This window comes from Camelus dromedarius, chromosome 3 (genome assembly GCF_036321535.1).
Source record: "Camelus dromedarius isolate mCamDro1 chromosome 3, mCamDro1.pat, whole genome shotgun sequence".
Taxonomy (NCBI): Eukaryota; Metazoa; Chordata; class Mammalia; order Artiodactyla; family Camelidae; genus Camelus; species Camelus dromedarius.
Window position 1 is genome coordinate 10,187,456 of NC_087438.1, and position 27,651 is coordinate 10,215,106.

The window sequence follows — 27,651 nt, forward strand, 5'->3', positions numbered from 1 at the left end:
ATAAAAAAACCCTACTTTCGTAGGTATGCAGAAAGGAGTTTGAGGTGAAGGAGGTGGGAGGAGAGGTGGTTAGAATCGAAACAAATTTTTCTTTTGTTTTGTTTTTACATTAGCAGATGCATTACTTTTCTCAACTCCCTTTGTAGCTTCTTAAATTTCTCATTAGAATCCTGTACGAGGTTAGTGATAGGGACCTATTTATTAGAAATTTTCCCCCTGCTTGGAAGTGAGGGTAAAGCAGGATACCAGTACCTGAGTTAATGTGAGCAAAAGAAATGACTTTAACCTTTTAAAAGCCAGTGAGTCCTAAAGGCTTCGGCTGCCCTTGTGCTGTAACCTTGAGCAGATCCCATTGTCTGCAGCTGAAGTCAGGCTGGCCCTTCTCCCTGGAAGCTCCCACCCAGCCATGTGACCTCAGGGCTAATGACACACTTGTTGAGCAGTGAAATCATGTTATGCCAAAAAGAAGGATCTGGAAGAAAACTTCCAACTGAACTGTAGGTTGCACTCGGAATTCAGCCTGGAAACAAACAGGTTACACTGCATCTATTTATTTATTTACTTACTTAATTAATTATTTAGTTTTGAGTTGTCCTTAGTTGGACAGAATTGCTCCTCCTGGATTTCTTATCCTGTTCCAGGCTCTGTGTCCTCGACTGGTCAGTGAACATCTGAGGGACAGGACTTAGCTCGCTCCTGTTTGTGTCCTCAAGCATCAGATGTGTCACAGTGTATTTTAGATGTATTTCTGGTAACATTCAGAAACAGATGAAGGAAATTGTCAAGGCAGAGTAGGTTAGTTCAGTAACGGAGGCAAAGCGGTTACATATATAAGCTATAAAGTGGGCTTCTGATGATCAAAGCAATCACAGTATTTTCTCTCTGAACATATTATTATTCACTTCTGTGCTTTGTGGTTTTAATTGCCTACAGCAAGGGCTTCCAACTTCCCCACAATAGTCTGGAGCACCCCTTTCTATGGAGGAGTTAGTTTTAGTGCCAGGGATTGATAAAAATTTCAGTGACAAAAGTAACACTTTTAGATGGATTTGTGTAATTAATCACAGTAGCATTTACATCTCTCTTATAAACAACATTACCTGCATTTGCAAGGCATATTCATTTGTCCATCAGACTTTGCTTGTTATGTACAGATTGTGAAGGCTACTATTTGGTCTAATGCGTGTCTTATTTTGTTTTAGATTATAAACTTAAAGTCAGGGACATGTCATTTAGCGGGAACATCTCTAGGGCTTAAGAGAGCATTGTGTGTAAATACGTCCTTTATGAATGCCAAGTGATGGAAAACACAGTTCTAAGCTTCATCAGAGAACTGGCTGATAGAAAATTCTGCCAAATTCTTTGATGTTATTAAAGATAGATCTTTCCAGTGGGTTTATTTTGGAATTAAATCCAAATGGGAATAACTCTATTCAGTCTTTCCATTAAAAATTCTATTTCTTTGTGGCATTTGCCTTATATGATATGTTAACAAGGGTAAATGAATTAACTGAAGATTTTTGAAGCAGAAATGGATATACTGTAGCTTAATTTTGCTGAGTGCTTTAGCAGAAACTTTATTTTATATGTGTGTGTATGTGTGTGTGTGTGTGTGTGTGTGCGCGCGCACGTGCGCGTGCACATTCAGTAGAACCGTACTTCTAATTTTGAATTTTGATCTTTTCCCGGGTTAGTGATGTGTGGCAGACACTCTGGTGACGCTGGTCAGCACCACGGCTCCCAGTCAGCTGCGCCGTCACAAAGGTAGACAGCCAGGACACTTACAACCACTGTGTACCCAGACGGCCATCTGCTTCTCACTTGCAGTGCAGCATTCAGTGAATTACACAAGCTAGTCAACACCGTATTGTAAAACTGGCCTTGTGTTAGGTGATTCTGCCCAACCGTAGGCCAGTGTAAGTATTTTGAGCACGTTTTAGGTTGGCTGGGCTAAGCTACACTGTTCGCTAGGTTAGGTGTATTAAGTGTGTTTTCAACTTAAAATATTTTCAATTTTTATGATGGGTTTATTGGCACGTAGCCCCGTTGTAAGTCGAGGAAGATCTGTACAGTATTTTCACTTAGATATAATCACGGGACACTCAAGTTAATTGGTAGCTTATTAAGATATTCAACATTGGTTTACTTTTTTTTCCATGGATGGAAACCTAATTGACACGGTGTCCTGAAGGTAGGAGTGACTGGTAGGCGTCTGCGGCTGCGCCCGGAGGGAAGTGTTCAGAAGCAGAGCCCTAGCATTCGGGGTGGGCAGAGAGAAGGCTGGGGTGAGCGAAGTGGAGAAAAGCTGGAATAAACCAAACTGTAAACCCAAATCTCGGTTCAGGCTGGGGATTGAGTCCCGCTCTCTTACTTTAATGTGCGGACTGGCTGGAAGGCTTTGGCCTGCCCTCCCTGCTTGTTGCTGTTCTGTACCCTTGCTGCTCCTGGTTGCTAACAAAGCAGGTTGTGGTGACATACTGCAGGTGCTCTGGGATGTTGCTGTGTGTGGTGTGTGACACTCACAGAGGCCTAGCTTGCACTTCGTTAATGTGGCGAGAAGCACTGTCCCTGGAGTGTTGATGTGGGCTCTGTCGGGCTGCCTGTGGCCTGCACGACTGAGGATGTGAGACGCCAGCTCAGGCTGCATACAGGAGAAGGAAGGTTCTGTTTTGAGTTGTGTGCTGTTTCCTTGGCTTGCTGTTTCCCTCGTGTCTACTCTGTTCACAAAATCTAATAATCAAAGCACTTTGATGTAACTCTGAATTCTTGGGTGAAGACCCTCCCAAATGCAAAGACGCAGGGCTATAGGCCTGTGTTTCCTACTTAGAAACCGCTTTCCTAGACTCCTGCTTTCCTTTTGGTGGTTGAAAATGTGGTGCCGACTGATGAAAAACACACAAAGTGAGAGCAATGAGTTTCCGTTTTATTCAGAGACTTGACTGAGGACGGTAGCCCAGGAGACTGTCTCAGGTTGCTCTGAGGAACTGTTCCCAAGAGATAAGGGTAGATACGGATATGGAGATCTGTGTATATATATATATCACATATAAGGATATATATGAGCTTTTTTGCTGGGAAAAACATGTAGTCAGGAATAAAAAGGTGACTGCTAATCACAGAGGACAGGCATCTCAAGTTAATGACTTTAGTGCTTTTCTATGTATGTGAAGATAAAAGAATCTGGGGTCACTGAAATTTTTCCTTAGATATATCTTAACTGTCTAGGGGCCTGTGTATGTATGGTCTATGGAACGAAAAGCCATTCAGTGCTCCTCCCATCAGAGAAGCTTTTCATAATTAATTTTTTATTTTTGTGGCCGGAGCAGAAAACAACTTTTTAATTACATTGTAAAATTCCCAAAGTAAAACTTCCCCTACTTAAAGATGTAGACCAAGAATATGTGAATGTAATTTTATGTACTAGACGAAGAACTCATGCCTCAGCGTAGCCTCCTCAGATTAAGTGTTGGGTGCAGGGTGATGGCTTTGGAGCTGCTGCTGGCTGTCTGGGACGAGCCGGACACTTGGCTCAGCACCGCAGACAGACAGCTGCCACTTACACTTTCCAACTGATGCGCCCTGAACCTCTGGGGCTCCGCAGCGGGGGCTGGAGCCCTGACTGCGCCGCCCACTCTGCGAGGCAGTGAGGGGCAGGACTGCCCCTTCCCAAGGAGCTGACCTTCCTGGGTGGCCTCGGGCTTAGATAGGTACTGAGTGGTGTGGGAGGAGGGTTCTGAGTGCTGTGGGAGTGCAGGGTCGGGGAGCTGATCAGCAGTGGGGGTGTTACCAAAGGCAAGTTCCTCTGCCCGACTCACCATGAGGCCAAACAAACTGAAACATCAGAGTTTGGAGCAGAGGAAGGTTTATTGCAGAACGGAGCCAAGAGGACTGGATGGCTCCTGCCCAAGAAGACCCCGAACTTCCTGAAGGGTTTCAGCAAAGCATATTTAAAGGCCAGTTAAGAGGGGTGGGTCCCAGGTAACTTACGTGATCAGCTCGTGTACAATTCTCTGATTAGTTGATGTTGAGGGAGCAGGGAGGTCAACAGTATCAACCCCTAGGCACCAGAAGATCTGGGGGCCATGTGCAGCGGATCATCAAGTGGTTAATTTCTTCCTATTGGTGGTGGTTTTTAGCATCTAAAAAACTCAGGCGATTTACATGAGATACTATGATCTGGGTACTTCAGAGAGGAGCTGCAGCAGAGGATGTAGGGGAGGGATCTGTCCTGGGAAGGCTCCACAAGGTCCTCAGTTACAGGGGGTCAGCAAGTTTCCACAGATGGGGCGGGTCTGGTCTGAGTTTCTCAGGAGGAGATGGGAGGGTGAAGAGTGTGTGTGCCCGAGTGAGTGTGTGGGGAGGTGTGGGGGTGTGTTAGGCTGGGTGGGGAGCAGTGTGTGTGGAGGTTCAGCCATGAGGGCCTGTGTTAAGTGCAGGTGATCAGAACTCCTGGAATGGGTGCGGGGAGGATAATGAATGGGAACTAGTGAGGCTGCAGGGGTAAGTGGATATCAGACCTTGAGGACTTCATTCATGTCAGGGAGTTTGGGCTTATTCAATGGCACTGAGAAGCCATTGGCAAATTTTGGGGAGTGAAATTATGTGATGGTGTTTTGGGGAGAGTGGCGAAATGGATCAGAGTGAGTCATGAACATTCGTTAGGAGATGCTGGAGGAACACACACGAAGGGGATGCCGGCCCGTGGACATGGTGCTCTAAGTCACAGAGTCTGCGGGAGTGCAAGGGAGGATGGGGGAGGGAGAAGCCTGGGTCCCTGATTTGGCTGTGGGGGGATGGTTTGTGGGGCCAGGTACTGTGCTGGTCTGGGGGATGAAGGTGAGTTTAGGGTTAGACATTTTGGTGGAGAAGGCTGTACTGCAGGCATGCAGGTGCCCACTGTTTGATGACCCCTCTTTATTCCAGTGACGACAGCCTCCTGCTTCCCAGCCAAGACCTGCCATACTCATTTCCCCGCGTGAATCCTGCATCTGATAGGATATCTCCTATTTTGATCCCTCTGGCCCTTGTTTTTCCATACGATTTGTCTGTTCCACAAAACTCACCACTCAGCGTTGCTTTGCCAAACACAGGATTCAACAGGGACCTTAGGTTATACTTGATGTTCAAGTCATCCCCAAATCAGGGCATATCAGTGTACACTGAGATTAGTTTTAAATAAGTTTGTACCACTTCTCTGTAACTGAAAGGCTTTCTGTATGTAATAGTCAAAAAGATGTTTATATAAAGGAAAAGGAGTAGAGTTAAAATATAGCTTTATTTTCCAAAGCCTTTTGTAGAATTTATTGTGATGTCCATTTAAAAAAATCTGCAAGTATTAGAATTTTTTCTATTCTTATTTGATAGATGGTAAGGGTACTCCCACATATGCAATGTTTGATGCGATGATTAAACAAGGTTTCTTTTAGCAGTCAATCTTGGTTGATTTGATATAAATCATACCATTGGTACAGCTGTGGCAGTTGTATCATTGTTATTCATTTGCTACAAACTAAGTTCTTAAACAGCTTTCCTGAGAGGCTACGTATATAAAGCAAATCTTATTTGGAGTCTCAGTACACATGTGTATGCAAGTGTGTGTGTGTGTGTGTGTGTGTGTGTGTGTGTTGAGGGATTAGGTCCCAGGGTACAGCTGGGGTGAGCTTACCCCAGTGGGATCTTCTGTGGATGGCTATGGTACATGGACGGACAGACAGACATGTTCTTTCTTTTGGTATTAGGCAAACATGAGGATAAGGTTTCTCTGTGCTTGGCTCTGTGCTGGTCCCTGGGGATGCAAAGATGAATAGCACATCTGGGCACATGGTTCTTTTTTGATTTATGAGATTGTAAGAAGGTAGAACACTTGTTTATAACACTACTCTTACTTTTTTGACTATTTCCATTCATTGGTGTATTAGTTATGCTTTTTAATGAACTTCTAACGCACTTACCGTGTAATTAAATCATCACGTTAAAAATTCTACGGATTGTTTCATTTATAGTAAAATGTATGTACTAGTTTAAAAATATTTTGTTATGGTTTTTGTTGTTGTTTTGGTTTGTCCTCTATGTTTTGTGCTCAAGACATTAAAAGCCAGAGCTATCTTAAGTTGAAATACCCTTATACTCCCTTGAATCAATCAAACTTAAGTTTTTTTCTTCCTCAAAGGTATGATGTTACAGGCTATTGCTTCTAAAATTATGTGAAGGAATAAATCAGCCAGTCTGACAGTTATTAGAACCATAAATGTTATAAGTAAAAATTACAATGCAGCACTATGAAACCTGGTCCATGTTCCTGTGTGGTGGCCTGTGAACATGTCCATATTCTTGATATAAGTAGTTAATTCACTTTATATGCTGCTTATAATCATTTTATATGTGTGGACTGTAGTTATATATTCACGTAAAAATAATATAAGCATTGCATTTTGTTTTGATTTATTAGTAAAAAAGACACACCATTTGATTTATAACTTTGTATCTTTCCCCCCTTAAACATTTCCGTAGCGGATCCAGGCTGGAGAAAATGCTTCCTTCCCACGCAACACTGGTCTGAATGCTTGCCCAACTGAAACCCTTGTTAGCGCAAACATTGTGCCGCCGCGCACCGCCGCTCCCTGTGATCCGTGACTAATCCTGCAGGCACTGCGGAGAGGTCCGGGAGTCGGAACTGCGGACGGCCTGCCTGGAAGGGGTGACGTCACCTCCATCTGCCAGGGCACATGCGCGGTGCCGCTGATGCAGAGATTGATCACCCTGCTCTTTGTGCTCAGGGGTGCGTGTGCGCGCGTGCTTGCGCGCGCGCTTCCCCTGAATAAACTAATGAGTAAAATTCAGTAATTACCAACAAGATTCGGTACTAATAGTAACCCTCCAGTTTACTATGTAACGTTTTCTTTGTTCTTTCAAAATGCTGCTTTGTTTATTAACACTTTTTTATTACTGCTGCAACCTGTATTTTTTATAAGGATAGGAATTTTTTTGAGTCTCTTCCCACTTTCAATTTTCCTGTTTAGTAAATACTAAAGTAAATAGCTGGCAGGCAAATGAGCCCTCTGAAAACGGATGAGCAGCAGTTTTGTAGATTGTCTTGTAAGGACAAATCCCAATGCAGGAGGTGAGGCCAACTGTTCAGAAAAAGGTGCCAGTTCATTTGGTTTGGCTCAAATGGTGAAGAAATAACTTTCCATTTTTCTAGCACTGTATTTACTTTTTCATAAATTAACTCATTTAACTTTAGGATTATGTAAAATTTGAAATTACTAGTATCTGCCTGTAGTCTTGGGAGAAGTATTGGGAAAAAAAACTAACCTGTGTTTTAGTTTAGAGTTTTAAAATTTTGATTCATTTAAAAACTGATTTGGTTTATTTCATCTTAATTTCTTTTCAAGCTAGTTAGGTAAAAAATCCTTTGGCGATAATGTGCTGCATAAAAGCTTATTGCTCATTGTAAAAATATTTCTGTGGTGCTTTTTTCTTTCTTTAAAAAAAAAACTTGGGAGATGGTTCTTTTTCTGTTTGTTGTTTTAAAAAAAAAATCTGATACCAAGGAAGTGAGCAAGTGCATGAGCATTCTGGTTAGCAGTGACTCGCTTCAAAAGGTATTTGTCAACAACATCAATACAGCACCACGTTGTAGAAGTTGCAGGGTAAAAAATGAAAAATTGATTTGACCAGATAGTTGAAGTTTCAGAGCATTGATTCAACTGAAGAATTTTCCATTGTTGACTAACTTGTGGCATATTTCCTCCTAGGGCAGAGAGGTTAATTGTCCTTGTTATAAATATAAATCATACCATAGGCCATCTGAACAATGCTGAGCTTATGGTCCACAAACCTGAAACAGAAAGTGCTAAGGAACACTGAGGTGCTTGCATGGGGGTTTGGGGCAAGAAGCTAGAGAAGTCTGTTCATTTGTTAGTTTGTTCATTCATTCATCCAGCCAACCCAGCTTTATTGACCACCCTTTATCCAGCTCTGTCCCAGGCATCCGGGACACAGCAGGGAACAAAACAGACCCGTCTTCCGGCTCACAGGCAGATTTAGAAAAACTATCCTCTTGATGGGCAACATAATGCGAATCACTTTAAGAAGCCTGAGTGATTTGGAAGCAGGGGGTTAAAATGTATCTCAGGTTGACATGCTGCTGAACCAGACAGCAATTTGAAAGGTGATAACAGAATCAATTTTGGCAAGTCATAGCATGCTGAACCTTGGGGGTTAAGGTATTTTTAAATGAATATGCTAAAACCTCTAAATATTCCACTTTGATTGTTTTAGGAAAAAGCGTTACTTGTGTTGACTGAAACGAGGAAAGAGGAAAGAAAATCATCAACAGTTAACTGCACATTTATATTAACAATGATAAAATCTGATTTTTAACCCAACCCCTTTTTCTCCAATAGCATTCAACAGAAATTAGTATCAAGATCTGAGAGTAATGGCAAACGTTATTGTGTGACCATTCCGGTCAGTTTCTTTCAGATTTGGTTTAAAGAGCAGTTGTTGCCTTCCCTTTAGGACTCCACGGGGACACACCCTCTGCACCTGTGAGCCCGGATGAGCCTCAGCCGACTGCATCCTGTGCTGTGTTCACTGTTCCCTGAAGTTAGAATGTCATTAAAATTCACATTGGCTTCTTATCTCAGATGGCGAAATGTGCTTTACATTGTAACAAGTCTCCAGCCTCTCCCCACCACTTCAGTATAGGAGCTATGTAATTTTGAAAGTGTGTAATTTATGAAATGGGTACAGCCAAATGTCCTCTGACTTGGGACATTTACCTCTTTGTTAGTTATCACCTTTCACATTGCTCTGGTTTTTTGGCCTTTCTCTCCTAATTTTGCCTGAAATTCTCTCTCTGTGCCACCTGTTAAGTTTGGTGGCACTTAGAAGTAAAGTGCTGACTCCTGGTCTGTGGCCAAAGACATGACATGGGGTCTCAGAAGTGTCACTCTAAGATGACATCTGCCAGTCCTTTCCCTCTCCATGGGCGCGAGAGGACAGGCGTGTGCTTCCAGGGGAGTTGCTGAATGTATCCTTTTGTTCCGAAAGTTTAGGAGGCACAGCTAGACCCTTTAATGTATGAGGAAAGAGCACAGGAAGAGTTGTCCTATCTGCAGTGTAATCTAAAATCACTGGTCTAGCACAGAAGCCATCTATTTGTAATTCTTTTTTTGTAGTCATATACTCCGTTTTCATAAATAGCTCTTCAGGGCATGGAACAGAATCTGCCTTTATGATCTGAGGACATTTCACGGCTGAGTTTCTTCCTGCTTTTTACTGAGAGTTACGTGATATTTTTAATTTGGCTTTAATGTGTGTACAGGCTTCCTCGGTCTTCTGCCTAGTGGGTGTGTTTTTAAAAATGGAAACCAGATTAAAAATGATACTTAGGTGATCGCCTAATAATAGCCACAAACTCAGTTTTTTTGTGTGGTTAGTTTTATATATCTGCTTTTTTTCCCCCTCCAATTTTCTTTTCTGTTTTAGAAGTTTCAGTTGTCAATTTTAATGAAATTAACATCTCTCTCTGTGGCATAGTCAACCAAATTATTGTGGTAGAATTGTTTAGAATTTATATTCTAGACTCTGTTCATACACATACATATATCACTTTACAAGTTTCAGCACCAGTTTAGCCACTGATTCATGCATGTGCTTTTTTCCTCTAGGAAAACTATGAGTCTTACTTAGTGGAGCAATTCAGGAACTAAGAGGCTAGAGTAACTACAGGTTTAAGAAACTAAAGATACACGGAAGTTAGGCTGTGGCTGATAGTGAGACATAGGAGGTCAAGATTTTCATTGTTAAGTTTTGTTTTCTTCGCTTTGTTACCATGTCCGTATGATGCTCTTCCTGTGGAGGGGCCTGGAACTCAGCAGCTCTGACTTGCATCGCTCACTGAATCAGGGGAATTAGTGAATAGGTATGGATTAGAGTCGGCAGGAGTTACCGAGAACGCTGTGGAGTTGCGTGAGTCACACGGGCCTCTTCTGAGGTCCCGGCCCTGGAACTGGGCTGTTCTCCTTGCTGAGAGTTGTAGAGCGTGGAGCCCAGGACTGTGGTTGTGGGGGCACTTCTGTAAGGCTCTGCGGTGTCCCGGCCCGGCCACCTGCAGGCAGAGGCTGTGAGGGAGTGCTCGTAAGCATGGTTTTCTTGCCTGGTAGCAGTGGAAGGAGATCCTCTTTTCAAATCTCAGTAGATCAGGACCCATAGCCACGGCTTACTCCTTCTTAGTGTTGCCATCACGTGATCCGCCTCCTCCCTGCCTGGCTCCGAGAGCACTTCGTGCTGCCTTGGAACTTGCCATGTTGTGCCTGGCTCTCTAGGTATTTATGAGCTTGTCTCCTCGAGGGCCGCAGTGGTGCCTACTTCCTCTTTGCGTTTGCCCCGCTGCCCTCTCCGTCCATCTGACTTGGAATTGGGATGTGATCAGTCTTCGTGGTCACATTCCGCGCGTTACCCAATGACTGCCAATGAATTGCTGAGACTACGTCGCATCCATTCAAGAATTTTGAAGGAACCTTAAGGATGAAATTGCAGAACCTTTGGCTCTTGTTTTTGCCTTTTATAAATAGGCACTGTTTTAAAAGCTTGGTGGGTCGCCAGCACAAAGTGTGATATAGTGGAAAGCAAAACGGCCCTGGAGGCCTGGGTTCTGTGTTGAGCCTTTTCACAACCAGCTGGGTGGTGCCACTGAGCCCCCGGACCTCAGGGTTGTCGTCAGGGTGTGTTTGGCGTCATCTTTGCTTAGAGTCTCTGGTGATCGTCAGTATCATGGCTGCATGCCGTTAAACTGGGTTCTTCACATATGTGTAAGAAGTCTGTAAGTGTGGACAGGATTGTTATTAATCTGCTCTTTGGCTCTGTGAACGGTGTGTTGTAGCGACTAGATTCTGTTGGATTCCTCCAGAAGGTGCTGGTTTCCTTGCTGTTTGCGTGCTTGTTTCAGCAGGCTGGACGCCAGCCACCCGGCCTGCTCTTCCGCAGTGGGCGAGCAGTCGCTCCATCCTTGGGTCAGGTCCTTGTCTTTCCTGGAGTTGGGGCTGCTTGGAGCTTGCCCTGAACACACGGGGCTCAGGGGACAGCCAGAGGTTTGGGCCAAGTTTCTACACGGAACGTGGGGCTCCCCTTCCCCTTCCCACGATTTCTGCTGCTGGGGTCGCCCCGAGCCGTGTCCTGACTTGTTTCAGCAGCTCTGGGTGGCTTCGGTTGGGCCCTGCTCTCAGGCTGAAAACCCTTACGGGGTCATTTCCTTTCTCCTGGTATCGCTCCCTGATTTTGGTCACTCTCCCGTGCCTGGGGACAGTCGTGTTTTTTTTTACAGGTTTCATCTGCGGGAGGACTGTTCCCCGGGAACTGCTCAGTCATACAGCAGTGGAAGCCCCTTCATTTACTGAGCACGCTTTTCTTTCTTGCTAATTCCATCTCTACCTCTTGCATTGGTTATGTTACCATGTTAATGTTTTGGATACTTTTCCTTGTATTATTTTGGCAAAAACACATAGGAAAATAGGAATGGGGCAGTAGTCTGTAATTTTTTTCTAGAGATTGCTCTTGCATTAATGATAATTACTGGTTTTGATGGGATGACCAACATCCTGAACCTGGATTACCTCTGGTAGAGACCTCCAAGAGAAAAATCCTGAGACTGTATAACCCCAAACTCCCATGTGGGCATTCGCCCTGGAGAGCCTGGCCGGGCATGTTTGAGCTGCCAGAATTCCTTCTGCTTAGATGGCTGTTGGCTTGGCCTAAATTGCCCGAGGCATGCTTCCTTGCCACAGTAACTCCACTTGGCCTTCTGTGACCTTGGGGACATTGGGGACATGGGGAGAGTTGGTTGGATGTGAGAAGAGGGACCTTGGCCACACTGTGAAGCAGGTGGACACCAGGCCATCTTACCACATTAGCCAGTGACAGTCCTCCAGGGGTGCATGACCCAGAAAGCCTGGAAGGACAGAGCCAAGAGGGAGCTGGGGCCAGACCCCAGCTATTTATAATCCCTGCTCTTCCCCCGACACTGTTTATTTTTAACTGGGTTCAGAAGTCTGACATCATGAGGCTTTGAGCTCCGCCTAGAGGTTTTCATGTGCCATGAATCACAGTTTTTAGAAAAACCATGTTGCTGCTTTATTTGCCAGTGTTTATGTTAATCTATGAAATTAAAGTGGAGAGTTTTGAAACGATCTGGACTGATTTCATATCCTGTCTTTTTGGGACTGAACCTTTATTTAAAGCTCGAATTGACCAAGAGCCTGCTTGGTATGGGAGCCTCTGGGTCAGCAGGCAAGTCATTCTTCCACGTTAAAATAGAAGGTAATCTTGTGATCAGAGACTTCTCTTCATAGAATTGAAATGTGTTCAAATGATGATATTTCTAAAGTCGATGTAATGCATGTGAAGAAAGCTACTGTGTTGGCATTGGATAGAACGTGTGAGAAACTAAATGACACCCAAGCAACCTAGTAATTTTATTTTTTTCTTATGTATTTCAGGGTTTCGAAAAAACGATGAAATGAAAGCTATGGATGTTTTGCCAATTTTAAAGGAAAAAGTTGCATACCTTTCAGGTAAAGTTTAATTTTCTAATCTTTATTGTTTCTTTCAACTTGATAAAATGTCAGGAGTCTGAAGTACTAAAATAAAAGTATTGGCATCTCGAAGGATTTTTAACTGCTTTATTCTTGTAGCATTTTCCTGCGGAATTAGTGCCCAGGCTTTCCTTCATCAATCAGCGTTGATGATTAACATATGTTTGTGGCTGTCCTCCAACAAATATTCGGCTGTTTTGTTCTAATCAGTTAAGTAAAAAAAACCTGATTTTTCAGCAGAAGTGGTGGCATTGTGGTCATATGTGGATATGTCCTGAACTCCTTACCTCTGTTTCTTGTGCTCTGGTCCTTGGAGTTTCCTAGAACCCATGTTATGGACCTTGAAAGCCTCCACCGGTCCTCTGCTTAACTGTAGAGTCTGGCCCTTGGGGCCCCGGCCCTGCTGCAGTGGGGACAGTCTCTGGGCCAGTCTCCTGGGCTTTGGGACACTTACCTGGCCTCTCTGCGTGTAGAGGGTCTGCTCTAGGGCTTTTTTGGCTGTTTCCTCAGGGGCTCCCTCCTACACGAACAGAACAGCCGTGGGGTGTTACACCTTTTTAGCACGAGTACACTTATTATAAAATTAAGGTTTGCAGAAGTTTTCTGCTGTATTTTAGCCGGAAGTCAATCTGTAGATTGTCACGTGCTTTTGGAGTGTCTTCCTGGATGTGTTTCCCTTGATAAATTTTCATCTTTCTTCAACAGGCATATTATGCTGATCTGATGTCTCCTCTGGGACACATTTTATTTTAAAATACTGCTAGCGGCTTTTACATGTTTTGTGTGTCCTTTCAGCATGTGGGACTGTTACATATTTAGGATGCAGCTTCCTGTGGTGTTTCTGCTAATCTTATCTTACTTTCTGTCCACTAGTGTTTCCTGGTCCCTATTAAACACTATTTGATGATTTTGTGAAAGTAAATCTAATTCAAAGTGCATTTGGAAGGTTAATAGAAGAGTAAGAAGTTCATGAAAAGAAGGAAGTGCTTTAGACTGTTGGAAAAACTTGGTGGGAAAAAAAGGATGAAAGGGGAAGAAAAACCCTCCTGGCTTATAATACACGGTTTTCAAAGTAGCATTTGCTCTTTTCTAATCACTTACTGACAAACTGCATAATTTGGATTCTTGCTAGTTTCGTGAACTCCTGACTAGCTTCCAGGTGGATTTTAAAGTTAAGATACTAATGAAAAGACTCTAGTTATAAATATTAGAGGCATCAGTAAGAAAGGCTTAATTAAAAACAGCGAGTCCTGCACATTTGTCAGTGTTTTATTTTAAAGTTTGGATCTGTGATGAGGGCCCTTCCTCCTCCATCTCCTCTGTTGTTTCTGAACCTTATTCCACTTTCTTCTCCTGTTAATGAGCTCATGGAGATGGGCAGGTAAAGGAGAGTAGAAGGTTTAGGAGTCATGGTTTTTATTTGTATTCATTCTTTTTTTAAGCATTTAATGCAGAATATATTAATGGATGGCAATTCTCTCCAAGTTACTGTCAAACTATTTCTGTTTCAACTAATCAAAGAAATAAAACCAGTCTTGACAAGTTTATCATGAATCTTTTACTAAAGCCTTAAATTCTGCAGGGTTAATTAAAATCAGGTGTCTTTAGTGGGGAGGGAAGTTTTGCGTTGCAACAAATCAGTTTGGAACTGTTGTTAAATATTAGAGATGTTAGGACTTGTACCAGCTGTGTGAGGAGAATGGCGTTAGTAGGTGCCACCACAATTTTATAGCAATTTGTGACCAGAACTGGCCAGTTTAAGTAGCTTGAGGTTACTGCTGATTGCCTTAGACATGCTGTTATCTTGTTTAGGAAGGGAAAAGAGAGAAAAAAATCATTAAATTAAAAACAAATTGATTACTTGTGTGGTGAATTTTTTTTTTGAAAAGTTACAATGAAGGAGTAAACTTGTGAAAATATTTTTATCTCTGGTCCTGTTTTTTTCTTTCTTCTTTTTCACCGAGTTATAATTCATATACTATAACTCTACCTTTTAAAAGCATACGATCTTGTAGATTTTAGTGTATTCACAAGGTTGTGGAACCGTCGTCACCGTCTTAATTAATTCTAGAACACACTTTTATTACCCCACAAAGAGCCCCTCTACTTTTTGCTGTGACCCCATTTTTTAAAAAATATCAGGGTTATTTATTATGATGACTTTGTAAAAGGTCTCCATGTGAGTGGCTTTTAGTAAATTAAATCTGAGTGGAGTAGCCAGGGCTTTGAAAAAGCAGGCCACAGAATCACTGATTCTGTGAGATACCTACTAGCTCAAGATCTCTGAAAAACCGGTGTGGACTCCTTGAACTTGAATATTCCCGATGCATTTCCGGGTACTCTAAAAAGTAGCCCTCATTGCACTTAAGATAGCAAAGTACTGCTTCCTCCATTGAGAAGGCAAATTAAATTAGATGAGATGACTTATCTGACTTCATGCATGAAGTCAGAGGAGAGGCTGTGAAAAAATACCCTGTAGTTTGTATTTAATGTTCTATATGTAAAGCATGGGTATATTTATAGTATACATATTTAATATATTACATATATTTAATGTTCTACGTGTGTGTATGTAATATGTATAGTGTCAAGCACTACATGTGGTTCCCATGCCACTAGGGCTTGGGCCTTAAAAGAACCCACAGACACCCACCAGAATTAAGAAGACATTCTCCTCCCTTATTTTTTTTATCAGGGAACATTTCAACATCCAAAAGGAGACAGAATAGTAGAGTGAATTTGCATGAATCCATGGGTCACTTCTGTAATCTTGTTCCATCTGCATTCCTTGAAAAGCTTAAAAAAAAAAAACCCTCAATACCATTAACAGACGTAAAAAATGAATAGTAATTATTATTATTTTTTTCTTAAAGTGTTGGGCCCTCTGCCTTCCGCTCTGGCCCAGTTCAACTGCCCTGGGGATTGGAGGAACGTCGGCCTTTTCTCGGAAGGGCTCGGCCTCCCTGCGGTTTTGAGGAAGCCAATGGCTGGGGCAGTAATTCTTTAATGTAAAAAAACTAATCAATATTCGTATTTCCCTGCTCATCTCATTATTTGTTTTTATAGGATGTACATTGCAGTCGGTTGATGTGTCTGGTGTCTCTTGTAATCTGCAGATTTTTCCTCCTCGTCCTTTTTCTCTTGCCCCTTTATGTTTACTGAGTGAGGAAATAGGGTGTCTTCCTGCAGATTTCCCTACATTTTGCTATTTGCATCCCTGGGTTGCCATGTAACATGTTCCCCTTCCCCTGTGTGTTCTGTGAACCGGGAGCTGGATCTTGAGGCTTGATTAGACTTAGCTTAGGTTCTGCAGGGAAGTAGGCAAAACTTTTTAATGGGTAGTGTTGGACAGTTCTACTGGGAGCTTTACTGGGAGAGTCTGGTTGTCTGTTTATGATGTTAAGCATTCATTGATGATTATTGTTTAGATATATTTTATAGGGTTGCAAAATGATGACATTCTAATTACATCCTTTTCCTTCATTTATTAACTTGGATATTCCATAAGGAGACATATCCATCATCAGCTTCTTGGTTACCCTGAGAACATAGATCGTACAGGAAAGGATGGATAAATAATTGATTCTTGTCCTTTGCTAGTTTTCAGACTAATTGAAAATGATCATTAGTCATTTCAGACTAATGAAAAATCTTTTTTTTTTTAAGGTATCATTTTGGGCTCACGCATTTCAATTGTACACTTTCTTTTTCTCTCACGAAGTGAGAATTTTCCCGTCTGTGGCTGATGGGAGCCTCTGCAGATTGGCTCCTGAATCCATGTGCCACAGTAATACAGCTTCTTTCTTTGCCGATGTGACCAGATGTTTCAGGCTCATCTTGTCTATTTCCTGCCCCTGTCAGCCGTTTCCCTGAGCTCCCTGGTTCTTTTCCGCGGGGAGCTGTGGGGACAGGGTGCTGGGGAGCTTGCTGTTCCGGGTGGGCCACTGTTTCTGTGCCTCTTCAGTGGACACATTTAGAAAGTAGGTATAAACATGTTTTTTAAATGAGAAAGGGTATCATGACTTCATACCAAAATTTCCAATTCAAATTTGGGATTACAGATATTTTTCTTTGATTTTATATTTGCATCTCCTTTGGAAGAGTTTGCTCTTTGTGGTCAGTGAGTTACCATTCCGGAGCAGGGCAGGGCGGGGGGGTTTGTTTTTTGACTAAGCCAGCGTTTGGATGGGCAGCTAATCCTTAATGAGCTGTTGGTCTTTGGTTCCAGACACGCAGAGGTCCAGGGACTGTAAAACTCCCGTCCATGGATATCCTGTGACGTTGGAAGGTGCAGGAAATGGACTTCCTGCCCTTTCCTTTTCATTGTAGGAACTAAGGCCCTGAGTTTCCGTCTGTAAAATGGGACTTGACATGTGTCCCGCCTGCCTCACCACGAGGCTGTGGGTTGACCTCAGACTCCATGAGTCTGTCTAGTCGATGAAGCTTTTACGAGCTGCAGCACTATTATTTGTGTTAGTTCAGGAGCAAGAACTGTGAAGCTTCTCTGCTTCATAACCCGCTCAGTATTTTCATTTGTGTACCTTCTGAGACATTGGCAATCAAGATAGATTTTGAGGAATGTACTGTAAACAGACATCGGTGGAGGTGATTTTTAAACTCCTTGGGGTTCAGAGACTATGTTCCTTTGAACTAATACTGCATTTCAGTGGTTCTAAGATTTTTTTTTTTCAATCTCACTGGGAGGGGTCAGCAGATGGGTAATTGGCACCTGCCTGTCACTGACTGTGACACTGCAGATTGGAAGATGCACCCCCAGGAGGTTAGCAGGTGAAAATATCGTTAAATTACTTAATAGAGAATATGCAGGTTTCACTTCGTAAGCGATTTTTTGATGACGTTTTAAAAAGTATCCGAGTGAGTTTTTGAAACTCTATTCTGGAAAAAGGAAGAAAGTAAAATGGTTTTTCCCCCTCCATCTTAGAGTTCAAGCTGAGATTTAAACAAACTTTTAGGACACGAATGAGAGCCTGTTTGGTGGATGAAAATGCTGTCAGGTCTCAGGGGACCCTCTTCAGTGCCAGCACCATGGGGCATCTCCAGCTGACAGTGCAGCAGTCCACGGAGGCAGCCAGGCCTTCTGCGCACACGTGTAGTTTGTTCTCACTTCTGGAGTGAACAGAATGGCCATGTGCAGTGTGCACACCTGTTGACTCCCCAGCACTTTCGTGGGCAGATTTTGGATTCTCCTCTTCAAGGCCATGCTGGAGCCAGGCTGATCCCATCATGAGATACAGTGACCTCAGAGGGAGGACAGTTGCCATGGGTCACGGGAATTTAGCCTCCCTAATGAATCACACATTATGTTGTATTTAAGCAGTTCAGGGTGGTGGTCCAGAGAAATGTGAGGTTCCGTTCTCTTTACCAAAAGTGGGGTGAATGCTTTAATTTGCATGTCACTCTATTTTTAAAAGCTCAAGTTGCTGTAATAGGTGTTGATGTATAATATTTTTGATCAGGGAGATTGATTCTTTTTTGAAAAGAATGAAAGCTGTAGGGAAATAAAATCCTGTTATATAAAAACTGAACTTGTTACCTGCCTAATCTTGGGAACAAGAAGTATTCCAAAAACCTGGAGCCATTGATATTTCCCTAAAAATACTGTCTGATACTTTATTTTATTATTTTGTTTTATTTTATTTCATTTTCTAATGGAGGTACCGGGGATTGAACCCAGGACCTTGTGATTGGTAAGTTGCGCTCCACCACTGAGCTCTACTCTCCCCTTGTCTGATATTTTAGATGATGACTCCATAACGACAGTCTGTCATTTCAGTATATATATTCTGTCATTTCATTCATCGTAACAGTACTGCTTCTCACTTTTAATAGTTCTTTTCATTAATAAAAAAAAAAAATAAGACCCAGGAACCCATCATTTAGTTGTCCTTCTGATATTATTTAGAAAGAGCTGATGCTACTCGTTTGAAAAATCACGTTAAGTTCTTGCCAGGGCAAAGGTCCAGCAGTGACCTGCTGGCATAGTCTCTTTGTCTTTAGTATTTAAGCTCTTTGAGCCTCAGTGTCTTTAATAGTAAAGCTGACGAGGGGAAGTCTCATAACAGGGTCATTGTTCCTGTAAGATCAGAGCGGGTGTGGAGCCCTCGGTGCTGTGCCTAGCCTGTGTCGGTCGCTGTGATGGATCGTTGTTCCCATTCAGTACCTGAGTTACTGGATTTATAAATAATTTTAACACTTTTCTGGACTGCATGACTTAACAGTACTTGTGAATCAGTTTCAGTCTTCAGACTCAGCACTAAGTCTCATTCCTCTTTGGAGGAAGTGTTAATCATCCTAGGAAATTGTCAAGACCCATACTGGTCAAATGTGTTTTTAAAATACCAACATCTTCTGAGTCTGTTTTTGACCTTTCTACAAGTAAAGAGTCTGGTTTTCTGTTGTTTGTTTGTTTGTTTGCCTGCTTTTTCATTTACCTCTGCTGACAAGGTAAATAGTTAAGATGAGAAAAGAATTAAGAGTTTCATATTGTGGCTTGAATTTTGAGATCCTATTGCCATACTTTTGAAAAGAGATGACCAGAGCCGTAAAACCAAATGCAGCATACACTTGAGAAAGTAGTTTTCTTTCTCTGTATTCTGTTCTGAAAACCCTGGGAGAAGTAATAAAATTAATGTAGCAATTTGACCAAAAATGTTCAGTGATGCCAACAGACTTAAGATTGTATACATGTTACTGAGAAATAGTTCTGCCTTTTTATCAAAGACCAGTCATGTGAGATTTGTACTTAGTGTGTAATTTTTGTAAAATTCTTAAGCTAATTAATTAGTTCTGCTTTAAAATTCTTGCTTGCCAATCTCTTTCTCTCTTTCTCTTATTTTTGGTTATGTGTGGCTTTGTGTGAGGGAGTAGGGTCAGAAAGCTTGGCTGTGGAGGTCAGATACTGCCCTGGAGAGAGGAAGATGAGGAAGATGCCCTGGATCCCAGATTGTATAGAGTAGACATCAGTGCAAAGTTTGAAAAACATACCTGTCTTTTCCCTTTCAAGAATTAAACTCAGTTTGGTTGGCAGCAAAGAGAGTGCTTAGAATGCAGGGGAGGGGAGGAGAGGGGACAGTGTGGAGGAGAGACAGGGAGGGGGAAAGAGAGAGAGAGAAGGTGTGGGAGGCGGTTGTTGAAGGTGAAGGAAGCATGGAGATGTGCAAACTTTTTTTCTCTCCAAATATAAAACTGAAGAAAAGAGGGAGCACGTTGGAAGAGAGATGAGGCCTGCTGTGACATCGTCCATGTGGTACGCAAAGCTCAGACCTTCAGAGTCCTGGGGGTCATGTTGCCGCCCCGTCTCAGCTGAAAGCCGGGCTCTGGCCCCCTGCCTGGGGCCCCCGGACAAGCAGGCGGTGGGGGTGCAGCTTTGCGCACGTGGGTGGGTGACAACTTTGGCCCCCCCGCAGCGTGTCCAGTCCTGTCTCCTCTTGTTTGTGTCTGAGCCATTCCACATGCTTATTTCCAGGTGGCAGAGATAAACGCGGAGGTCCCATCCTAACGTTCCCGGCCCGCAGCAACCATGACAGAATACGACAGGAGGACCTGCGGAGGCTCATTTCCTATCTCGCCTGTATCCCCAGGTGAGTCCCACGTGCGTGTTGCTCGTCACCGCTCCCACTGTTCAGAGAGGTGCGTGCTCCATTCTCTGGAAAACAACTCAACAGTAGCCTGAATTCCAAGTGGACAAAGTAGTGTAACATTAAAACCATGATCTTCCTCCTTATTTCCCTTTTGTGACCATCCTCGGTGCAGGGGTGAGAAGGTACGTGCTGTGAGTGAGGGGCTTTGTGTGGTGACGGTGGGGTTGGAGTGCCCAGTGGGCTGGGATGTTAGGATGTGGTGCCTGAGGTGGAAGTAAAGCAAGATTGGTGGAGGATTCTCATACCAAGACCCAGTCAAAGGGAAGGTCAGAAGTGGGGCTCAGTTCCTGGTGGTATATTTGTTTCTGTCTCCATGGTGAGCTATGGTTCTTTAAAAGTATTCTCTTGGTTTATAGCATGAATTGTGTGGGGCATTAAAAATCCTTGCCAGCTCATATGCCAAGACACCGAGTTTGAGAACCTTCATTCAATCGGAGACCCTACTCTCACCAACCAGGGAGACTTTTTAGTGTTGATGCTGGAGCACTGGGAATAGGCAAAACTTTGTTTCCTGGACCGCCCCGAAGTGAGGAGCAGGTAATAGGAACTGGTCTGGTAATAGGAATTTAGAATCTTTGCTTCTGCTCTAGAAATGTATTTTGCAGGTTTGACTTATGCAGCTAGCGGACTGCTGGTGGAGGAACCACCCCCCATTAATTATTAAGATTATTTTTTGGCGAATAGAATACTGCTCCACATAATCCAAGAATAGAGCCAGCCTGGAATAAGAGAGTGCTGTGTGCTGGGGGCTAGAGGGGTGCTCCCTGTGCGGAAAAGGTCATCCTCACTCTAGAAAGGCGTGCATGAGTGACGTGGGAGGGTGACAAGGGAGTTCCGTGGAGACTGAATGAGGATGTGTAGAAGGAAACTCGGTCATAATACAGGCCACAGAGTAACTGTGAGCAGCATGTTGTGCAAGAGATAATAGAAGGTGGTCAGCAGCAGCATAATGGATCCTAAAGGTTGAGGCAGATGTCACCGATCCCCCATAGCACGTGGTTGGTGGCACCCCTGACACCAACCAGGGAACAGTGTTGCCCTTTGGTGACCCCTCCTGGCCATGACGGATGAAAGTCAGCTTTGGCGCGGATGGTCTGACCTTCAGAGGAAGTGCTTGGGTTTTTCTGTTGGGTATCCTTTGTGGGAAGACTGTCACATTGTGTCATTGGTGGCAGAGCAATGGGCCTCTGCTTTAAATCTATGGAAAAGTTTCCCATTGCCTCTTACTCTGGTATTTTCTTGGACTTGAACTATGAAATCATAGAGGTGGAAAGAGTTTTAGAGGTTCCTTGCTACTCACTGTCATTTATAAGAGACAAGATAGCTGGTAGCCACAGCTTACTGAGTTCTTACCTATGTACCAGGTGCAGTGCTGATGATAGAAAAAGAAACAGGGGAATCCAAAGGATGATGTAAAAAGTAAATAAATCTCTGCCAATCAAAATGATGCTTGTCATATAGTTTAATGAAAAACAAGTCGAATTTCATCTGGGTAATCTTTTCAAAAACATTTGGTTGGAATTCTGTATGTAACTTTGGCAACTTGCTTTCTGGTTTGGAAATCCGTATTGATTGTAAATATAAAAAAATTACTTGCCCTTTCATTGATATTATTTAAAAAAATGGGCTCGGATGTATTTTGGATCATCTGGGTGGCCCACTTTAGAAACACACACACAACTTTGTCATGGGAAGTGTGGGTGTACTCAGAACTGTGAGGCTCCGGGGACCACACACCCACGTGCCGGTCATCCAGCTCCAGTGATGATCCCATTTTGCCAACCTGGTCTACTTTTCTCCAGAAATTATAGCAAATCCCAAACATCCCATCATGTCTCTCATAAATACTTCAGTGTGTAGAGTGACCCTCCAGCCGCTGAGCACACCACTTCATTTCATTGCCTGGATTGACTTTTGTATTTACAATTTACAATTTCAAGTGACAGGAAGTGCCATTTTCTCTTCCTTGGTTAATGAGCAAATAAGAGAGGGGGGATTAATATGTAAACGATGCATCTGCCACGTGATATTGGAGGAAGATTTCACAGTGGTCCAAATAGAAGTGGCAGCAAAAAGAGTCCTCCCGGGTCCACCCGGGTCCTGCAGGGACTGACAGAGCCTGGCCGCCTCCTGGGAGCGCAGAGGTGGGAGCAGTCTGGTTTTCGCCAAACAGTGGGATCAGTTAACAGCACCAGCAGATTAGTGGTGTGAACACGGAGGGACTTACTTTCTGAGTCTGATGATTTGTTGTTAGAGTTTCAGAGTGATGTGAACAGTCCTGGCAGGGAGGGTGGTCTGTGGGACCCCTTTCCCCGTCCCCTACTCCTGACGTTTTCTGTGACAAGAAGGTGGCTCTCGGGCTGTCCCTCAGCCAGGCAGCCGCAGGGCTGCACGTTCCTGGATGTAAAGTGTGCAGCCGGGCAGGTGTTGGGGGGCAGAGTCAGACGGACCGACCTGGGTACTTCATTTTATGACTTTTCTGATCTTTGAACTGTGCTAGTAATGTGTACGTCTCGGCTCATTGTGTTAAGGAAGACGATTTATGCTCACGCCCAGCACAGCGTCTGACTCACAGCAGCTGCCACAAAAGTTACGCGGTAATGTCCCTCGTTCCCGCTCACTCCTAGCTTTCCTTCAGCGGTTGTCCTGTTGCCATGTGTCTTCGAGCCAGGTCGTCGTGTCTGTTTTCTTCTGTGTGGCCTCCTGATTGCCTTTTAACATGTGGCCCTCCAGGTTAGACTTTAGTGTGATGGGCGCAGTGGTGACCAGTATGAGTATTGTTATTTGGGCCACTTTCCTTTCCCCTCTCTCTTCCTTTGAAAGAAAACAATTTGAGTAATAGACTGATTTTCATACGATTCATGTGCAGGGAAACTTCCCACTAAATGTGTGTCCGATAAGTCACAGCAGCACTTCTCGCTGGTCTAATTGGGATTCCTGCCCAGAGATGACAATCACGTTAGTCGTGGTACCTCTCTAGGTGTTTATTGCCCTTATTGCTCGAATGATACTAATTACCTCGTAGAACATTTTGCCTTCTTTAGAATGCTTTGTAGTAGCTAGATGGATGAACCACTGACTCTCCTTTGTCAGATGAAATACGTGAAACTTTGAATTGATTCATTCATGAACTTTCATATTAAAAGTTACTTTCTTCATTGAGGAACTGAGGAAAGGAGAGTTTATCTTTTTTAGGGACCTGTATTGAAAAAAGACCTTAGTTTTATATAATTAAAAAAAATTAACAGCTAAAACAGCTTCATTTTGAAGCTCTTGGATAGAACTGCTAACATACCCAGTTAGTATGTCACATTTGGCCAGTGAGCACCGTCTTGAAGGAGGTGGCAGGGCTTTGAGCTTCTGCTGGCAGCCATATGTTCATCAAAAAAGATGAACTGGATTTGGGAATGTTTGCAAATCACTGCTTTCTTAATGATGCCTAGCTTTTAACTGGATAAAGACAGGCGGGTTGAAAGGACGTGCACTCCCATCCCAGCTGGTGTGCTGTTTGTGTTACTTGGAGGTCACTGGGTGGTAAAAATTGGATCCTGGAGGCAGGTGAATAGTTAATCTTTCTGTAAACAGTGCAAGCTCCAGGCACTGTGTGCTTGTGTCTTTCCCCACCTTGTTCCTCCTGTTAAGCCTGGAGTTACCCAGGGTTCCTTTTAAGCCCCTGTCAAGTGGAGGGGCTTTGCAGTTTTATGTATACACTGTGTAGGGCTGTGTGAGGAGAAAGACAGGCCTGGGGAATCTACCTTGATAAAATGAAGACCTGTGCAGTCTCCCAAACAGCAACTGGTGCAGCCTGTTGCTGCGGTTTGACAGTCTCCTGTCTGGTGGGTAGCAGCCGAATGTGCAAGTCTGGAGCAGAATGTCTCGGCCGGCATAAAAACGAATGAAATCATGCCATTTGCAGCAACATGGGTGGACCTGGAGATCGTCATACTAAGAGAAGTAAGTCAGACAGAGAAAGACAAATACATGGTGTCACTTACATGTGGAATCTTTAAAAAAAAAAAAGACACAAATGAACTTATTTACACAACAGAAACAGACTCACAGACAGAAAACTGACTTATAATTACCAAAGGGGAAAGGAGGGGGGATAAATTAGGAATTTGGGATTGGCAGATAATAAACTACTATGTACAGAATTAGATGAACAATAAGGTCCTACTGTATAGCACAGGGAGCTATATTCAATAGCTTGTAATAAACTGTAATTAAAAAGAATATATACATACGTATAACTGAATCACTACGCTGTACACCAGAGACTCACACAGCATGGTAAATCAACTATATTTCAACTAAAAAAAAAAAAAAAAAAAGAGAGAGAGAGTGCCTTGGCTGAGCAGCAGACGTCCTCCTGGTCGGGCTGGTCTAGCCCCGAGGACCTCAGCAGCCCAGAAATTTCTACTGAGTGGACTCTTGTGGAATTGTAAACTCCACCAGAGCCTCAGGAAGTCCAGAATGCTTACTTTCAGTGAGTGAGGCGATTGTAGGAAATGTCTCTGGGAGTGCCCCAGCTGTGTCTAAGGATTTGTGAAGGAGGCCTGAGACATTCCCTGGGTCATGGCCCAGGCCCTTCCTGGAGGCAAGAGAGGCGACAGCATGAGGAGTGTGGAGCCAGGTGTAACTCTTTGTGAGTTCACATTCACGTAGGAGTGGTTAACAGAAGTGAAGCACATGGCAACTTTCCACGTTGGAGGGAGAAGCCAGGCTGTTGGATCGTCTTGTTTTTCCTTGGGACTTCAACACTGTGTTGTCAGGACTGCGAGCTGCCATCTACTCAGGTTCTGTTCTCACAGACTTTTTCGAAATATTTTTGTGACATGCCTCCTACACTGATGTAATTCTTATAGGAACTTGGAACGTCAGTTACTGTGATGATATATGTATGAATCAAGATAAGGAAAAGAATGGTGTGTGTGCAGTGTGGGATTGGAGAGGGCGGAGGAGCCAGCTCATGCAAGAGAGCGTGAAATTGGTTTTAATTTTGGCTTAAATTTAGGGGAGACTTGTTTTTTTTCCTGTCTATAAGGACTCAATTGAAATTTTTTAGTAAAAAATTTTGGAAGTGTAATTGATTTACAATGTTGTGTTAGTTTCAGATGTACAGCAAAGTGATTCAGTTTTATATATATATATATATATATACATATATATATATATATATATATATATATATATATATATATATATATATGTTTTCAGACTATTTTCCATTGTAGGTTATTATACAATATTGAATGTAGCTCCATGTGCTATACAGTAAATCCTTGTTGTTTAGTAATGTGTATCTGTTAATCTCAGACTCCTACTAGATCTCTCCCCACCTTTTCCCATTTGTAACCATAAGTTAGTTTTCTGTGTCTGTGAGTCTGTTTCTGATTTTGTATATAGATTCATTTGTATTACTTTTTAGATTCCACATACAAGTTGATATCATATGACATTTGTCTTTCTCTGACTTACTTCACTTAGTATGATATTCTCTAGGTCCATCCATGTTGTGATACTTCTTTATTTTTACGGCTGAGTAATACTCCATTGTGTATATATACCACATCTTTTTAACCCAGTTGTTTGCTGATGGGCACTTGGGCTGTCTCCATGTCTGAGCTATTGTAAACAGTGCTGCTGTGAACATTGGGGAGCAGGTATCTTTTCAAATTAGAATTTTCATTTTCTCCAGATATATGCTTAGGAATGGGACTGCAGCATCATATGGTAGCTGTATTTTAGTTTCTTTAAAGGAACCTCCATACTGTTCTTCATAATGACTACACCAGTTTGCATTCCTACCAACAGTGTAAGAGGGTTCCCTCTCCACACCCTCTCCAGCATTGACTATTTGTGAACTTTCTGATGGTGGCCATTCTGACCGGTTCGAGGTGATAGCTCACTCGATGTGGTTTTGATTTGCTTTCCTCTAGTGATGAACAGTGTTGGGCGTCTTTTCACAGGCTTATTGGCACCTGTATGTCTTCTTGGGAGAGATGTCTGTTTAATTTTTTTAATTGGATTTTTTTTTTATTGAGTTGTATGAGCTGTTTGTATATTTTGGATATTCGCCCCTTGTTGGTCTCATCATTTGCAAATATTTTCTCCCATTCCATAGGTTGGCTTTTTGTTTTGTTTATGATTTTCTTTGCTGTGCAAAACTTATAAGTTTAATTAGGTCCCACTTGTTTATTTTTGCTTTTGTTTCTTTTGTCTTGGGAGACTGAACTAAGAAAATACTACTACAATTTGTGTCGGAGGATGTTCTGCCTGTGTTCTCTTCTAGGAGTTTTTTGGCGTCATGTCTTACATTTAGGTCTTTAAACCATTTTGAGTTTATTTTTGTGTATGGTGTGAGGGAAGACTGGATTTTTCACCCATGTTTATGGGCACTTTTACTCTCGGTTTTTCTTTATTGCAGAAGTGCTTTATGGTGTAAATGGTGTAAGGGAGTGATCTAGCTTCATTGATTTACATGCTGCTGTCCAGTTTTCCCAACACCATTTACTGAAGAGACTGTCTTTATTCCATTGTATATTCTTGCCTCCTTTGTCGAAGATTAGTTGACCAAAAGTTTGTGGGTTCAGGACAGAAATAGACTCAGAGACAGAGAATACAGACTTGTGGTTGCCAGGGGGGTGGAGGGTGGGAAGGGATAGACTGGGATTTCAAAATTGTAGAATAAATAAACAAGATTACACTGTATAGCACAGGGAAATATACATAAAATGTTATGATAACTCACAGAGAAAAAAATGTGACAATGAGTGTGTATATGTCCATGAATGAGAAATTGTGCTGAACACTGGAATTTGACACAACATTGTAAAATGATTATAAATCAATAAAAAATGTTAAAAAATACTGAGAAAAAAAAAGAAGTACTTTATATATATTTCCTGTGGACTTGGAGGTTGAGATTTTATAAAGTTAATTATTTTTATTTCTTCATCAAGGACATTCTTAAGAGAAACTGGCTCTTTCGTTTGTTTCGACAGCTAGAATGTGGAGAGGAAGAATACAGTGACCCCTAGCACTGCCTTGACCTGTGCTAAGGGCCAGCAGTGTTCACCATGGCCTCTGCACCCTCAGTGCAACTGGCTGAAAAAGGCAAATAAGTCTCAGTGTTACTGTGAAGATAGACTTACCCCCAGACCCCGCCGGAAGCTTGCCAAGGCGCTCTGTGGGCTGGTGCACCACATTGGAGAGTCCCTGAGATAGCTCAGGACCCAGACTGTTAGTCTAAGGGAATAAAATGGGACATTCAGAAGCTCCCACTCTCGCCAGCAGGCCGGTGGGGGTGGATTCAGCTTGTGATTCTAAAGTCCCAGTGACTGCCCCTCTCCTTTCCCTGGGCTCTGTGGGGGCCGTTGGGGTCTCTCCCC

The 27,651-nt window shown here is 42.9% G+C and overlaps 1 protein-coding gene across 2 annotated transcripts in view; it reads left to right on the plus strand.

Moving 5' to 3' along the window:
- The window catches only part of TRIO (trio Rho guanine nucleotide exchange factor), a 331,311-nt gene that overhangs the window by 100,142 nt on the left and 203,518 nt on the right, over nt 1-27,651 (plus strand). Inside the window, exons 1-3 of one of the 2 annotated variants that reach the window (XM_064479579.1) lie at nt 12,236-12,324; nt 12,504-12,578; nt 20,086-20,200. In XM_064479579.1, the coding sequence (XP_064335649.1) occupies nt 12,273-12,324; nt 12,504-12,578; nt 20,086-20,200 (242 nt within the window). In that variant the 5' untranslated portion in view covers nt 12,236-12,272. Of the gene's footprint in view, nt 1-12,235; nt 12,325-12,503; nt 12,579-20,085; nt 20,201-27,651 lie in introns of those variants that run through there. The other variant, XM_031443331.2, reaches the window with a different exon arrangement.